At 39.8% G+C, this 17,035-nt stretch overlaps 1 protein-coding gene across 1 annotated transcript in view; it reads right to left on the bottom strand.

Moving 5' to 3' along the window:
- blmh (bleomycin hydrolase) overlaps positions 1-17,035 on the bottom strand; it is an 88,707-nt gene that overhangs the window by 12,744 nt on the left and 58,928 nt on the right. The window contains exons 10-11 of the mRNA XM_072589720.1: positions 15,681-15,798; positions 11,801-11,870 (exon numbers count right to left, since the gene is read on the bottom strand). Coding sequence (XP_072445821.1) covers positions 11,801-11,870; positions 15,681-15,798 — 188 coding nt within the window. The remainder of the gene's footprint in view (positions 1-11,800; positions 11,871-15,680; positions 15,799-17,035) is intronic.

Here is a 17,035-nt window from a genome sequence, read left to right as displayed (position 1 = left end):
TGGTGTATGCAGGTACTATTATAACATTTAGAAGACATTTGGATAAGTAAATGAATAAGAAAGGTTTAGGGGGATATGGGTCACATGTAGGCAAGTGGGACTAGTTTAGTTTGGGAAATTTGGTTGGCATGGACTAGTTGGACCGAAGGGTCTGTTTCTGTGCTGTATGACTCTATGATTCTATGACTGTATGACAATAGCTTTGTCATTAGCAGTTTGAATGATTAAGATGGTGGTAGAATGTGGTTACAATAATAGTTAAAAAAATTGTATTTATTTTGTACTTGTTGATCTCAGGAAAACGCAAGACACTTCAAAGTCAGTGATTTTTTTTTAAGTGTAGCGACTGCTGCAGCATCCGGAAACACAACAGTCAATTTGCACAAAGGTCCATTAAAAACATTGAATGCTCCAATGATTGGTGTGGGAGAAATGGGTTAGAATTCATGTGAAATTGGCACCAGGACTGAGGATGGAGGGAGTTGTCCCAATGGACAGGCTCCACCTGAATCATGCCGGGTCCGGAGTTCTGGAAAATTTCATAACTAGATCTGTGGATAGGTCTATAAACTAAACAGTTAGGTTCGGTTGTATGAAAAATTGTGGGAAACGTTGAAGTGGGGAAGGGGTTAGCAGAGGTTATCAAAGTTTCCAGAACAAGTAATAGGAGAGAGAGAGTATGGAAGGCTTAGGAATCTAACTTCAGGCACAGCAGATAAAGGGACAACTACGAGAAGTGGGGCCATCAACAAGGACTGAGGGTGTTGTATTTAAATGCAGGCAGTACAGAGATGTGGCTGCAAGAGGATCAAGGGAATTGACGTTTCGGGCATTAGCCCTTCATCAGGAAACGATGCCAGAAGCATTGACTCTCCTGCACCTCGGATGCTGCCTGACCGGCTGTGCTTTTCCAGCACCAGACTCTCAACTCTGATTTCCAGCATCTGCAGTCCTCACTTTCTCCTGCAAGAGGATCAAGGCAGGGAACTAAATATCCAAGGATATGAGTTCTATGGAAATGGGGCAAAGTTGTTTTGTTAGTCAATAAACATGAAATTAAATCGATTGCAAGAAGCAATACAGAGTTGGAAGATGTAGAATCTGGATGGAGTTGAGAGACCACAAAGGAAAAAAGAGCTTGACAGGAGTTATGCACAAGCCTCCTAGCAATACTCAGGACGTGCAACAGAAAATAAACCAGGAGGTAGAAAAGGCATGGATGAACAGCACTAGTACAATAATAATGCGGTACTTCAATATGCAGGTGAACTGAGAAAATCAGGTTGGGAGAGAATCTCAAGAAAAGGAATTCTTGGGATGTCTAGGAAATGTTTTTTTGGAGCAGCTTGTGGTAGAACCCACTAGGGAACAGGCAATTTTGGATTTGGTGATGTGTAATGAGGCAGACTTGATTAGGAACTTTAGGTAAAGGAACCCCTAGCAGGCAGTGACCACAATATGATTGAATCTTCCCCTTCTCAAAACACAGGGTAAATTCTATCAGATATAATGGTATTACATTTGAGTAAAGGTGACTACAAAGACATGAAGGAAGAGCTGGCCAGAGTTGATTGGAAGGACAGAGAATCCTGAACTAGGACTTGTAAGTCTCTTTGTACTTCAGATTTCCAAACCTTTTCCCTCTATTCTTCCCACCAAAGTGCATAACCTCACACTTTCCCACATTGTATTTCATCTGTTGGAAGTCTAACCAGGAAGACAGTGGAGCAGCAATGGCAGGAGTTTCTGGGGGTCATGGCAGGCACAGCAGAAATTCATCCCAAGCAAGTAGAAACACACTCAGAGGATAAGGTAACCATGGCTGACATGGGGACTCAGGGACAGCATAAAAGCAAAAGAAAAAGCAAACAATGGGGTGAAAATCATTGGGAAGTCAGAGGAATGAGAAAGCAACAAGGGAAAGGTGAAATATTAAGTTAAGCTAACTAATAATATAAAAGAATATTGCAAGAGTTTTTTTAGATACATGAAAAGGGAGAGGCAAGAATGGACATTGGACCACTGGAAAATGAGCTGGAAAATTAATAACAGGGAACAAAGAAATGACGGAGAAACTGAATAGGTATTTTGCATCAGTTTTTGCAGTGGAAGACACCAGAACTTTAAGAGAATTGGGGACAGAGAGGACTGCAGTGGTCATCACTAAGGAGAAGGTGTTGGAGAAACTGAAAGATCTGATAAATCACCTGGATCAGATGGATCACACCCAAGAGTTCTGAAGGAGATAGCTGAGGAGATGGGGGAGACATTAATGGCAGAGATCTTTCAGGAATGAAGCACCCCTTTTTAAGAAGGGAGGGAGACAGAAGACAGGTTGGCCTGACCTCAGTCATTGGTAAGATTTTAGAGTCTATTATTAAAGATGTGATTGCAGAGTACTTGGAAATGCATGGGAAAGTAGGGTTGAGTCAACATAACTTTGTCAAGGGACGGTCATGCCTGGTAAACCTGTTCAAATTCTTTGAGGAAGTAACAATCAAGTTAGAAAAGGAGAGCAAGACGACATGATTTCCAGAAGGTCTTAATAAAGTGTTGCACAGGAGGCTGCTAAATAAGGTAAGGTGTTTGGGGCAAAGTACAGCATGGATATAAGCTGACTGGCAGAAGAAAGAGAGTGGAGCTAAAGGGGTCTTTTTCAGGATGGCAGTAGGGGAACTTGTGGAGTTCCACAAGGGTCAGTGTTAGGACCACAACTATTCACATTATATATTAACAATCTGGAAGAAGGAATTGGGGGCATTGTTGCTAAGTTTGTAGATGACACAAAGATAGATGGAGGGACAGATAATGTTGCGAAAGTGAGGAGGCTGCAGAAGGACTTTGACAGGCCAGGATAGCAGACAAAGTAGTAACAAATGAAACACAATATGGGAAAGTGTGAGGTTTATGCATTTTGGTAGGAAGAAAGGGTAAAAGTTTTGGAAATCTGAAGTACAACGAGACTTAGAATTCCTAATTCAGGATTCTCTTAAAGATAGCACCTGGGTTCAGTTGGCAGTTAGGATGGCAAATGCAATGTTAGCATTCATTTCAAGAGGGCTAGATGTTCAAAGTTTGTGAGAAGATTTGTAGCTCGGGTGCTCGATGTTGTGGTTCTGTTCGCCGAGCTGGGAATTTGTGTTGCAGACGTTTCGTCCCCTGTCTAGGTGACATCCTCAGTGCTTGGGAGCCTCCTGTGAAGCGCTTCTGTGATGTTTCTTCTGGCATTTATAGTGGCCTGTCTCTGCCGCTTCTGGTTGTCAGTTCTAGCTGTCCGCTGCAGTTGCCGGTATATTGGGTCCAAGTCGATGTGCTTATTGATTGAATCTGTGGATGAATGCCATGCCTCTAGGAATTCCCTGGCTGTTCTCGTTTGGCTTGTCCTATAATGGTAGTGTTGTCCCAGTCAAACTCATGTTGCTTATCATCTGCGTGTGTGGCTACTAAGGATAGCTGGTCGTGCTGTTTCGTGGCTAGTTGGTGTTCATGGATGCGGATCATTAGCTGTCTTCCTGTTTGTCCTATGTAGTGTTTTGTGCGGTCCTTGCATGGGACTTTGTACACTACATTGGTTTTGCTCAGACAACAAACTCACCAGGACGAAGGACCCGATACCCAGCATGAGCAAAACCAATGTAGTGTACAAAATCCCATGCAAGGACTGCACAAAACACTACATCGGACAAACAGGAAGACAGCTAACGGTCCCCATCCATGAACACTAACTAGCCACGAAACGACACGACCAGCTATCCTTAGTAGCCACACGCTCAGAAGACAAGCAACACGAGTTCGACTGGGACAACACTACTATTATAGGACAAGCCAAACAGAGAACAGCCAGGGAATTCCTAGAGGCATGGCATTCATCCACAGATTCAATCAATAAGCACATTGACCTGGACCCAATATACCGGCCACTGCAGCAGGAAGCTGGAACTGACAACCGGAAGCGGCAGAGACAAACCACTATAAATGCCGGAGGAAACATCAAAGAAGCGCTTCACAGGAGGCTCCCAAGCACTGAGGATGTCACCTAGACAGGGGACGAAACGTTTGCAACACAAATTCCCAGCTCGGCGAACAGAACCACAACAGGGCTAGATGTACTACTGAATGTATATAATAAGGCTCTGGTCAGATTGCATTTGGAACATTGAGAGTAGTTTTCAGCCCTCTATCTAAGGAATGATGCACTGACATTGAAAGGAGTCCAGAGGAGATTTACAAGCATAATCCTGGGGATGTACGGTTAGTGATATGAGGATTTTGGGTCTGTACTCGATGAAGTTTAGAAGGATGAGGGGAGAATCTCATTGAAGCTTACGGAATACTGAGAGGCTTGGATAGTGTGGAGGAGGAGGAGATGCTTCCACTAGTAGGACAGACTAGGTCCTGAGCGCACAGCCTTTGAGTGAAGGGATGAGGAGGAATTTCTTCAGCCAAGGGAGGTTAACCTGGGAAACTCATTGCTGCAGACGGCTGGGGAGGCCATGTCAATTGACTGTCTTTCTGACAGAAATAGAAAGGTTTTTGATTAGTAAGGGCTACGGGAGAAGGCAGGAGAATGGGGTCGAGAAACATATTGAATGGTGGATCCGACCCAATGGGCCCAAAGGCCTAATTCTGCTCCTATTTCGTATGGACTTCGGGAATTTAGAAGATTAAGAACCAAACATTTGGAAACATACAAGGTTCTTGGGGACTTGACAGGGTGGATATGGCGAGGTGGACCAAATGACATAGCCTCAGAGTAAGAGACGCACATTTAAGACAAAGATGACAAAGCATTTTCACAGTTGGGTAGTGAATTTGTGAAATCCTTTATAACAGGAGGCTGTCAGGCTGAGTTGTTAAGTGCAGTCAAGACTGAGATAGATAGGTTTTTGATCAAAAATGGCATCAAGGGTTATAGGGAAAAGGCAGAGAAATGGAGTTAAGGACTATCAGATCTCATTGAATGGTGCAGCAGACTTAAATGGGCTGAATGGCCTACTTCTGCTCCCACATCTTCAGATTGGTTTGTCACGTTGGGAAGGGTGAAATAAAAAAACTCAAAGTTCTGTTTAAATTATAGACAAAGAAAAACTTTCAAAGAGTCAGCAGACACAATGAGCCAAATTTCAGCTTTCTATCCTATAAGATCAGAATAATTATTCATGTAAGATCATGAATAAAAAAATCATTTCATACTGTGCCATTTGTAATCACTGGCTATATCTGAGTGCTTTATAGACAGTGAAGTCTAAGTTGTAATGTAGCAAATCCGCCACCAATATGAACACTGCTCATTCCCACAAACAGCAAACATGATAATCATCAGGTACTATCATGATTCTTGTTTGAAATCATACCACAGAATCTTCTATGCCTACCTGAGAGACAGGGCTGTACTCCACCTGTACGCACATCAATGCCTGCCTCAATTGTTGTGCTCTATTTCTAGCATGGAGCCTGAAGTGGGAATTCTCAGATTTAGCAAGAACCACACCAGACACTTCCAATGTGATCAACATGTTTTACTAATAGTATGCCCTTAAAATTTTCCTCCAGACATCTGCCAATGCTAACATTATCTCAAATCTTAATTGCATTCCTTTCCATTCCCTCACTGGAAATTAGGACAAGAGAGAAACAGTGCAATGATGCAGCCTTGATAAGGTCTCAGTCACAAGGGAGCAACAGGACAGTGCTGCAACTGTGATAAGGTCTCACAGTGACAAGGGAGACACAGTGCAGTGCTGCAGCCTTGATAAGGTCTCACAGTGACAAGGGAGTAACAAGACAGTGCTGAAGCTTTAATAAGGTCTCACAATCACAAGCTCCATCACTTGGTAGCATATCCAACCAGTCTAACAGCTTGAAGGAGTAAGGTTGACAGAGGCTGCTTTAAGTCCAATGTTCCACTGTAATTTCGCAATTAGACCATAAGAAATAGGAACTCTCAATCATGCTCTGCTAATCAACAGGATCAGGGCTGATCTGATACGCCTCATGACCACTTGCCTGCGTTTTCCCCATAACTCCTGACTGATCCAGAGTCTATCTCAACCTTAAATGTTCACAAAGACTCTATTCCCATAGCTGCATGGAGCAAGGAGTTCCAAAGACTCAACATTCAGAGAAGAAATTCCTCCTTATCTCAAATCTTAAATTGGCACCCCTTCATTCTAAGACAATTGCAGTTAGATCAAACTATTTTTATTTCATTGGTGAATCTTCATCTGCAACGATAAATATTTGAACAGATTCCAAATCATGCATCGAAGTATTTTTAAAATACAGCAAAGGTCTACAGCCACAAGCTCAAGGGTTGTAAAGGGGAGATCAAGCCCAACATCTAAAGTGGTATCAAACATCTGCCAGCCGGCAATTAAAACTCTGCAGCAACTCTGACACAAAATGTGCCATGGCCTCAAACAAAATCTTTTCATTTCCAAGATTATTTACTATTTTATATTTACATTTTTAAATAGAACCCATCCTTTCCATTTCCTAAAACACAGCATGCCAGTGAGCAATCAGAGCGTTTTGGAATTGAAACAGTGAACAGGTTCCAAAATTCCAATTAAACAAGCAATGGGGGCAGACAGATGCCTCCATTAATACTTCCAATGGGCTGCAGTTCCATTACTGGATGTCAAACTATAAGCAGTACACATTTCTGCTCTTCAAAAAAATCATGTGATAATTCAGTTTTCCAATAATGAAATTATGCGTTGACATTTTTTGTCTATGCGAGAACTAAGTGGCCTTTTAACATTGTTCTGTTTGATCCTGCATTGTCTAATGCTCCAAACTAAAACAAGCTATTCTTTACTTTTCAAAATCTACCCCTTGAGAAATAATTTCTACAGTCAACTACTGGGGTGGTGATGGCTAGTGGTATTACCACTAGACTATTAGTCCAAAGACCCTGATAATGTTCTGGGGGCCTGGGTTTGAATCCTGCCATGGCAGATAGTGGAATCTGAATTCAATATATATCTAGAATTAGGAGTCTAATGATGATCATGAAACTTGTCAGTTATTGGAAAAACATGTTCACTCATGCCCTTTAGAGAAGGAAACTGCTGACATGTGACCCCAGAGCCCACAAAAATGTGGTCGACACTTAATTGTCCCTGCAGAATTAGGGATGCCCAGTGACACACACATCTTGGGAATTAATTTTTAAAAAAAACCTTGCAACCTAACAAGTAATCTGTTCAGAAAGTTTTTGAGATACCTGGTTTTACAAAAGGGGGGAGACGAGTGCAAAAATCACAGAATCATTCTAAAACCTTATAATTGACTGGTTAATCATCACCTGGGCACCACACTTTAGGGAAGATTTCAAGGCTTTGGAGGTGAAACTGAGGAGCTTTACCAGGAATGAGGGACTTCAGTTATATGGAGAGAGTAGCAAAATTGGCAGAATTCTTTTTACATCAGAGATGGTTAAATGGAGACTGCAGGGGTTTTAAAGATGGAGGGATTTTGATAGAGCTGACTAAAAAAAAACAAATATGTTCTAGAAAATTCACAAACGTCATAGATTTAAGCAAATGGGTAGACAAAACTGGAAGGAAAGCCTGGAGAAATATTTTCACACAGCGAATTAAGACCTAGAGTCCTCTATTTGAATTGCTTTGGGATCAGATTCCATCAAAACATTCAAAAAGTAAGTGCGTGTTCATCGTGGACTAACTTGCATAATCATGGGGAAGAACCTGAGATGACAACTAAAACTGACATTTCTTTCAAAAGCATGGGATAATGGGCTGAAATAGGAGAAAGCCAGGACTGCTGATGCTGGAAATCAGAGTTGAGAGTGTGGTGCTGGAAAAGCACAGCAGGTCAGGCAGCATCAGAGGAAACTGATGAAGGGCTTATACCCGAAACATCGATTCTCCTGCTCCTCAGATGCTGCCTGACCTGCTGTGCTTTTCCAGTACCACACTCTCGATAATGGGTTGAATGCTGTGCACTTATAAAACAGACAGATGTATATTGATACAGTGCCTTTCATGGTCTAATATCCAAGTTCAAATACTCTGAAGTTTTGTGACATCCAATGTATGTGTTGCAAGGTCCCATAAACAGCAACATGATACTACATATAATCTATCCTTACAATGTTGATTGTGAGATAAATATTGGCCAGGATTCCAGTGATAAGCCCTTTTTTACTTTGAAATGGTGCCACAACATATTTGTTGTCCATTCAAGAAGGCAGGCAAAATCTCAGTTTAATATTTTATTGAATGATCTCTGACAATGCAGGATGGACAGTCAGTCAAGATTTTTGTGATCAAGTCCAGGTCCACAAGCATCCAATTCAGCAGCAAGTGCAATGGAGTTAGGCTGATACATAAAATAGGATTCCCAATTAAGAAACTGACAAAATATGGGGCAATACATAAAGTAAACATCAGGGGATCCTAGTGCTTCTCAGTGAATTGCAGTATGAGCTCTTTATGATCTCACAAGATGAATGTATCAAAATGACAATGGTTCTTATAATGCAGCATTCCCTCAGTATATTACTGTAGCTTCACACTAAATACCATTCTCAAACCCTCAAGTAGGGCTTAAAAAGCCCAAGTTTTAGACATGAGCTATCAAATGATCCAAATGCACTCCAGAACAATGAAGGAGGAATAACTTACATCAAGTCTTAGTTCCAACCTCAGAAGGGCAGTTTCAAGAAAATTCAGTGACTATGCTGTTCTGAATGGTTTCTATTCTGTAAGAGTTAATTAAACTGTAAGAGTTAAATAGGAATTTCTATGCTCACAGTAAATTTAAAAGAGCAAACTTCTCCTTCCAAACTATGTACACCATAAAGGCTAAAGTGGGAATCTTTGGGAAAGGCCTTGGGAACCATAAAGGAATAGCTGGTTAGAAGAAAAAGTGGGGAGATGGGAGAACAGGTTAAACAGATAAAGGTTGAAACAAGCAATTCCAGAGACAACCAAGCTAGGACACAATTACATTGTCCCAGACTGGGTGAAGGAGATTTCAAGCTGGGACTAGAATATACAGCAGTTTCTTATGTTTGCACTTCAACAATGAAATGTCTACCTGACTCAAAATGATGTAAAGATACTGCAATTTTCTTTATTCCTTCGAGTTATTCTGGCTAATTTAGAGTATACGCCCATACCAAATAAAAAAGAAAAATACTGCAGAGACTAGAAATCTTACATAAAAACAAATGCTAGAGAAAGCCAAGGGGCCTGTCAGCATCTGTGGAGAGAGAAACAATGTCCTCATTGTGTGCTTTGTTGTCCCAGCTGTGAGCAAGACACTTGTATTTCAGTGCTTTAATTAGTGAGAAGAAAGTGGAGCTTTTTCACTCCACAACTCCTGCTAATTTTATTTACTTCGGTTTAAAGAGAGAAATCTAGCTGTACCAGTAATGGAACATTGATGTACTGTCAGCAAGGTGAAAGAATGGAGAATGAAATAGGCATCATTATCTAACCTTGCAAAGTGCAATGGAGACACATGTAAGCGGTCAACTTTACCTCATGACTTGGAGGTGCTGGTGTAGGACTGGGGTGGACAAAGTTAAAACTCACACAATACCAGGTTATAGGCCAACAGGTTTATTTGAAAGCATTAGATTGCGGAGCACTGCTCCTTCATCAGGTGGTTGTGGAGGTTAAGATCATGGTCACAGAATTTATAGCCAAAGGAGTCCAGTGTCACGGAGATATGATACATAAATGATCTTAGATGAAAGTTTTAATCTAATTTACTGTATCACATCTCCATGAAGTGTCATGGACAGCCCCCATTTTCTGTTTCATATTAGTGTATACTCTCCCCGTGTTCGCTTGAATAAAAGATTGTAATCCTGTTCTCAGATCCCTGTGGTTGAATTTTAAGAAGTTAACACAACAATTATTTCAGTTGTTTTGAGGAATTTAGTAAATAGCCATTTCATACTCTGTCCGTTATATTTTCCATTATGTTCTATCCCTTCTACACAGAATGGTATTTTTACCCTATCAGGTGAACATTTAAATAATGCCACCAAACTCCAATCTTCTGCTGATAAAATAAACTAGTTAATAATTTGTTATCATTGTAATTTGAATCATGCAATTGTTTAATTTACAATGAACTCTTTACATTGTGTTTTGCAAATGTCAAACTGCTTGCACATTTGAAGCAATGTTTAAGTAGTGAAAATGTTTGAAGTTTATTTAAGAATTGGAGTTACAAGTCTTCATCTCCCATGACAAGCATTCTACGGTTTCGTTGTGCCAATTAGTAGTGCATTGAGGCAGGAATGTCTAATCTTTAGGAGCAGAGTGCTATATACACTGAGTGGAATTAAATTGCTTGCAAGTCTTGTAGAATTAATTAAACAACACAATGTTTGAAAGAAAGGTAATTCATTCTAAAGCAAAAGTGTTAAATTTGAATAAGGGAAATACATCACGAAGACAAATTGGCTGAGGTGAATTCGGAAAATGCATTAAAAAATATAGTTACTTAAAGACTATCCACTGCCTTATTACGTGACTTAACAGCAACTATACATTCTCAACAAAAAAGCTCAGTGAACCTAGCTTACAAAGGAAGTTCAGCATTGTATGAAACTAAAAGCAAATAAATTTGCCAAATACAATAGCAATTCTAAGGATTGGGTGTTTTATAGAATACTACAAAGGAGGACCAAGAAACGACTGAGGAAAGGAAGAATAGAATGTTAACTGCAATCTAACAAAAAACATAAACATGGACTGTAAAAGCTTTTACATATACGATAAGAGGAAATATTTGGTTAAAACAAATGTGGATCCATGACAAGCAGGGTCAGGATAATTTATAAATGGGAATAGAGAAATGGAAGAGACTCTAACAATTACTTTCTGTCTATTTTAACTGAGAAAGGTACAAGAAATTTCCTGATCCAAGTGGTTAGGAAGAATGAGGAGAAGAAAGATTGCATGAGTAGGAAGATCATATTGGAGAAATTTATGGAGCTGAAAGTTGTTAAATCCCCTGGACCGGATGGTCTACATCCCAGAGTGTTGAAAAAGGTAGCTGTAGAGATAGTCAATACATTGATGATTATCTTTCAAAATTCTACAGATTCTAGAATGATTCCTGTGGATTGAAAGCTAGCAAATGTCACCCCTAATATTTAAGAAGGGAACAAGAGAAAACAGGGAACTTGAGAGTTGTTAGCCAGTTATGCTACCTTCCTCAAAAATAGACATATACTACTGCACAGGAAGAGAAAACAAAACTTTATTGAAATTTGTTTTAACAGCTTCTTGTAATGGAGCAGGAAAATCAATGTTTTGGGCAATTTGCCCAAAACGTTGATTTTCCTGCTTCTCAGATGCTGCCTGACCTGCTGTACTTTTCCAGCACCACATTCTTGACTGGGGTTAAGATACAGATCAGCCATATTCCTATTTTGTGGAAACTGGAGGGCTGAATGATATATTACTGTTCCTATGTTAATTAAAAAAAAAGAAAGAGATCAATGTGGACACATTTAATTTCTAATGTTAAACCTTGCTTTCACTGCTCCTTAAGTGGTTTTTGAAGATTTACTTGTGGTATGTAAATCTCACAAAAATAACAAATTGCAAACATTTATTTAGCATTCTATAGAGCCATATTCCTGATTACAGGATACATTTCCAATCATTCCAAACTACATAAAATGTTTGCTTTTGATCTGATTATCCTGATCCAAGCACAACATTTATTTTAACAGCCATACTTTCATCAGGATTCATACTGAGTGATATGAGTCAATCTTTTATATACATATTTTCTTTAAACTTACCTTTGTTCCCACTTTCCTCTCCCCATGAATTTTCCACTCTCCACTTTTCAAATTCGGCTTCACTTTCAACCTGTATGCCAAAGTACGCAATAACAGAATGTCAACAAGATTTCAGTTCTAACATTCAATATATATTAATTTAATGAAGTAGTGTTTTGGGAGATAATGTAATGCAGTAGCCTTTTTCCGCAAATTGTAGAGTATTCTAAGTTACAAACTTCTGGGCAAATAGATTTTGGGGTGCTTAGCCCTCAAAGAATTTTCTGGTTGAGATGGACATATTCACTCTGGACTGATACCATCTGGTGTCCCTGTGGCTCTATTAGCAATGATAACACACGATTTCACGAGTGGTTAATTTTAAATCCTACTTAGGGTTTGTTTTCTGTACATTAAAAACAAATCTAATTCTGTATGATTTTTCCAAAATTAGGATTATTTCTCCTCAAAATCTCTTATTTTAACATCAGCATCATTTTCATTTCAGATTGCATTGGGACTATCAAGCTTTACATGACAACTCAGGAACCTAAACTGCACTTTCACAACCCAGTTCGCCTGACTTCAATCTCAAATTACAAGGTCTAATGGTAAAATTAATCTTCCAAGGTGAATTGTGGCCAAAAGCGTGTCGAGTGCAGGGGAGAATCTTTAAGGACAGTTGACAGTGTTGGAAAGAAGTTATAAGTTAATTGATGTGAGTTTTGACTCCAACATGGTATTTTACCTGATGCGGCAATGCTGGTTATCTTTCATAACATAAGAAACTAGGAGTGGTTATGATATTGAAAAGTCCAAAATACATTTATTATGGCTAGCTATCCTACGATGCAAATCATTCACACATGTCTAGAAGTATTGGGTTAATTTAAAACTACTGAAATTAAAAAAAAACAATTCTTCAAGTGATCGCATGGTGAAACCGAGTACGCAATTGTTATGGTCTTGGATCACATACAGTGACAATATCTTGAGCACGACTCCTGCCTTACTAACACAACAATAATGAGTAGTTTTGACAGAGAAAAACAGGGTCCAAATGTGCTTAATAATGTCAATGATTAAACCAGCGGTATGATGGAAGTGTTCAAATCTGCATGCCGTAGATTGGAGGAAAAAAAAAGAGATTGAGGGTCTATGGAGGAGAATGACCAGGATAGGAGTCAGTAAGGTGACTAACAATTGCTTTTTGCAACAAGAGGGCCCCCGAATCCACAGCTGTTTAGTTTATTACATTCATAAGCTCTATTCAACATGTTGGTTTTACCGTTCAATTAGCGAGATGGTCACTAACATAGATGATTTCCAGTAAAATTCAGCGCCAAGTGTCTATTTTGGTGAGTTTCACACAATTCGGTAAGCTCCAACTGATTTGTCTATGCTATCTTTCTAAACTTGCCTCATCACCTATGTACGATGCTCCTATGATGCCCCACTCATCATATTCTCCCATTCATCTCAGGCAAATGTACTGCCACTGCCAAGACCTCCTGGGATTCCTAGCACTGACACCATCTTAAAAGCCCAGTCACGCACCCAATCAAGCATTGTAAGATGCAGTTGCCCCACCCAGTTCCTGTCATTTGTTCCAGACCTGTTGGTGCAAGGGGAAATTAGCACCACACTTTACTGACTTGGACACCCATGGAGCGTGCTTTGAGATCTTGGTAGGTGACGGAGGTCAAGAGGAGTAAGAGATGAGCTGGAGTCACCAGATTACTGCTCCAATTCTCCCGTCGGAAACTGTCACTGTCTAATTTTTGTGGCAGGTGGGAAACTGCATCTGAATACGCATCTCACTGCTCACTAGTAAGAGTCTTGTCTCACCACTAACCTTTAGTTGAAAAATGGGACTTCTTGCTTTTGATGTTGAGAAACTCCTCTCTAACTAGTGAGAAGGACTATTTTCTTTCTTCATATGTTTCAACTAACAATTTCAGATGACAACTCCAATTCATTGCCTTGAATGTATTTTCATAATCATTAAATTGTGGAGTACATCACGGGACACAATGAGGGCAATTGGCTCATTAACAGCATGTTGGACTTCATTTCTTTTTAATAGTGTAACGAATCAAAAATGTATGATTTCATTTAGTTAATGGTGCCAGTATGAACAAGCAGACCTCATTTTGTTTTCCAGATTCACAAAAACCTGCCTACAATTCCACCTTCGAGAAAAAGGGACTTGCTTTGGAAATGTAGATGCAAATGGGAATACCATAGATTCTGTCCTCTGGGAACCTGATATGTAGAAGTGTCAAAGATTAGATTAGATTAGATTCCCTACAGTGTGGAAACAGGCCCTTCGGCCCAACCTGTCCACACCAACCCTCCGAAGGATAACCCACCCAGATCCATTTCCCTCTGACTAATGCACCTAACACTATGGGCAGTTGCATGGCCAATTCACCTAACCTGCACACCTTTGGACTATGGGAGGAAACCAGAGCACCCGGAGCAAACCCATGCAGACACAGGGGGAATGTGCAAACTCCACACAGACAATCACAAGAGGCTGGAATTGAACCTGGGACCCTGGTGCTGTGAGGCAGCAGTGTTAACCACTGAGCCACCGTGCTGCCCCAAGGATTTCCAGTCCATTGCCTTAACCACTCTGGCCCCGACTACAGCTCAAAAAAAAATCAATCAACCTGATCAGAGAAGTTATTATACACCTCTGGATTTGAAGCCAGGCCTCCTGGTTTAGCAATAAGGACACTAACATTGTGTCAAACCAGCCACCTTTGATAAAGTATCTGCAACGTTGGCTGAAGAGTGATTCAGCAATATGTCAATTCACTCCTGGGATCTCCTTAAAATCACCTCAGAATTTGTTGCAAGGAGCTTTGGGTGTGTTGAAGTATTTAAACTGAAGCTACATCAGAAAGAAATGGAACTGGGCTCTATCCCATTTCAAGAATTAGGGACTGAAAACTTCCAAGAAAACGGGGATTCTGAAAGACATCAGTGAAAACGTGCAACAGATTCAAAACATGCTGCAACAGGTTTAAGAAGTTTTATTGAAATGGACAGGAGCAACATTTTATACTCAGCATCACTCAAATGGTAAATTGAGACGGCTTTATGAATGGGCATTAAACATTTATTGGACTCTTATACTTGTGTAAGTGGTTTAATGGAAAGCAGCCAGTGTTTTAACTTTGCCAATTTGTTGACAACATTCAGTCTCTTATTTTAAAAATACCTTCCCTTTTGCTTGCCTCTCTCCAATTTCGTTGCCTTCATGAGCGTTAGATCCATGCCTATTTGGCATTGTATGCTTGTGGCCAAATTAGATGTCGGATTAAAGGAGTTTACAATTTCAAAACATTTTTTCAGTTGATTCCGTTTATGTAAACATGAGTAAAAGGGGATACAAGGTCCAATCAAATTTTTTAAAATAGTAAATTTATTGATTTCAATTGAAGCAGAACGCACAGGCAATGATGAAACAACAAAGTGTAAAATGCAATGACATGTTGAGGAATTTTGTATACACTGGTAAAACTTAAAAAGCACAAGACTTTTGGCAGTACCAGATTTAAAGAGAACACTTAATTGTCAGCCTGTTGTTTATGCAGTTTTATTATGGGCAAATCCAAAGTTTGCAAGTTCATGACACCACCCTGCCTTCTTTGAAGCTGAAAGTACACAACAGCAATGTGTTCCAGTCAGATTTCAAAACTAATGTATTCACTTTTGGTAGAACAATGGGCATGATTGTGAATGAAATAGTGGCTATACACAGTTACACTCCCTTGCTCTAGAAAACATTGCTACAAATCAAATGGCTCTGGACAGATCCAATCACCTGCGCAAACAAAGCCAGGGCGTGGAGTGAGGGGAGGGGAACTGTTAACTGTTGAGTGTGAATTACCTTTTCAGAGAAGCCAGTTAGAACCATGGCATGAGTCATCTGTGATTCACCAAACATCAGTCTTTCTGCTTTGCCCAAGTTACCCAGAGAGACTCCAAACACCAGCTCTCGGTTAAATCTGCAACAAGTACAAACTTGTATGAATAGCCAGTATGTTTTGATGCTTGCATTCTGTTATCATTTGGTCAGGTTTATACGCTCATTTGCATTTAGTAGGCATTGCCTCTATTCTCTGTGACAAGATGCACTTGTGCATACTCCACAATACATGTTAAACAATCTTTGCAGTTGTGAAATGAACATGAAGAATATGTACCATAAAAACGGATACACTGGTTAAAACCTAGTACATTCGTCACAAGTATTAAGCTATTGTCATTTAACAAAAACAACACAAATAACTGCAAACTATAAGTTGCACTTTTAACTAAAACAGTTTTGATGGCTTTAGATTATTACAAGCACACCTTCTGAAGTTATACAATCCATATTTTTTGCATTATTGATTGCATGCTTCCAGTAATAAAGTTCTGGATTACAACTTACAAATATTTAAAATGCACCAAGGATTGGAGTTAGTTCTTGGATTCTCTCAGAAAATGGAATCCATGTCAGTGATAGAAATTCACATGCAGTAAACTTTATATTATGCACCATGCCACCAACCAAAGTCTCTAATAACTGGACGTTCTTTGTTTAAAAAAAAGCCAGCCTCTTTTAGTGTTCAGATAATGCTGCTTTTAAAAATGATTCTAATTAATAACAGCACAGTGCGCATTTGGGAAATTGTTCTTAGGCTGTATATTGAAATGATTAAATTATTGGGTCAGTTTGGTTACAATGTCTGAATAAAAATATGGAGAAAGTGAAGGACTTGCAGATGCTGGATGGTCAAAGTCAAAGAGAGGGCTTATGCCCGAAACATTGACTCTCCTGCTCCTCGGATGCTGCCTGACCTGCGGAGCCTTTTCAACGCCACACATTTTGACTCTGAATAAAAACATACCATTCAGAACAACTGTCAGCCTAAATTGTTTTAAAAAGCCGTTCCAAAGGTTGTGGTTTCAGTCTCGTCCTCAATTATGGGGATTTTACTGTGTCGCTGGTGCTTTGATTACCCAGTTACTGCTCCTCTTCCGTCAACCCCTCAGAGACATCTTGTGTGCCCAGGAAATTGCAGGATTGTCTTTTTGATTAACTGGCACCACCCATGCTCTGGGCATGCCAACTGACATATTTTACTGTGTCATTTTAAAAAAAAAATCAGGCTTATTTCTTTCTCCCTACTTGAAACAAGCACCAACAATACACACTCATTTCTCTTTAAGGTCACTCCATGGTGAGACTCCGAGACC

The sequence above is a fragment of the Chiloscyllium punctatum genome, chromosome 19 (assembly GCF_047496795.1).
Source record: "Chiloscyllium punctatum isolate Juve2018m chromosome 19, sChiPun1.3, whole genome shotgun sequence".
NCBI lineage: Eukaryota > Metazoa > Chordata > Chondrichthyes > Orectolobiformes > Hemiscylliidae > Chiloscyllium > Chiloscyllium punctatum.
Note: the sequence above shows the minus strand (reverse complement) of the source record. Positions and strands in the feature narration are given on the sequence as shown.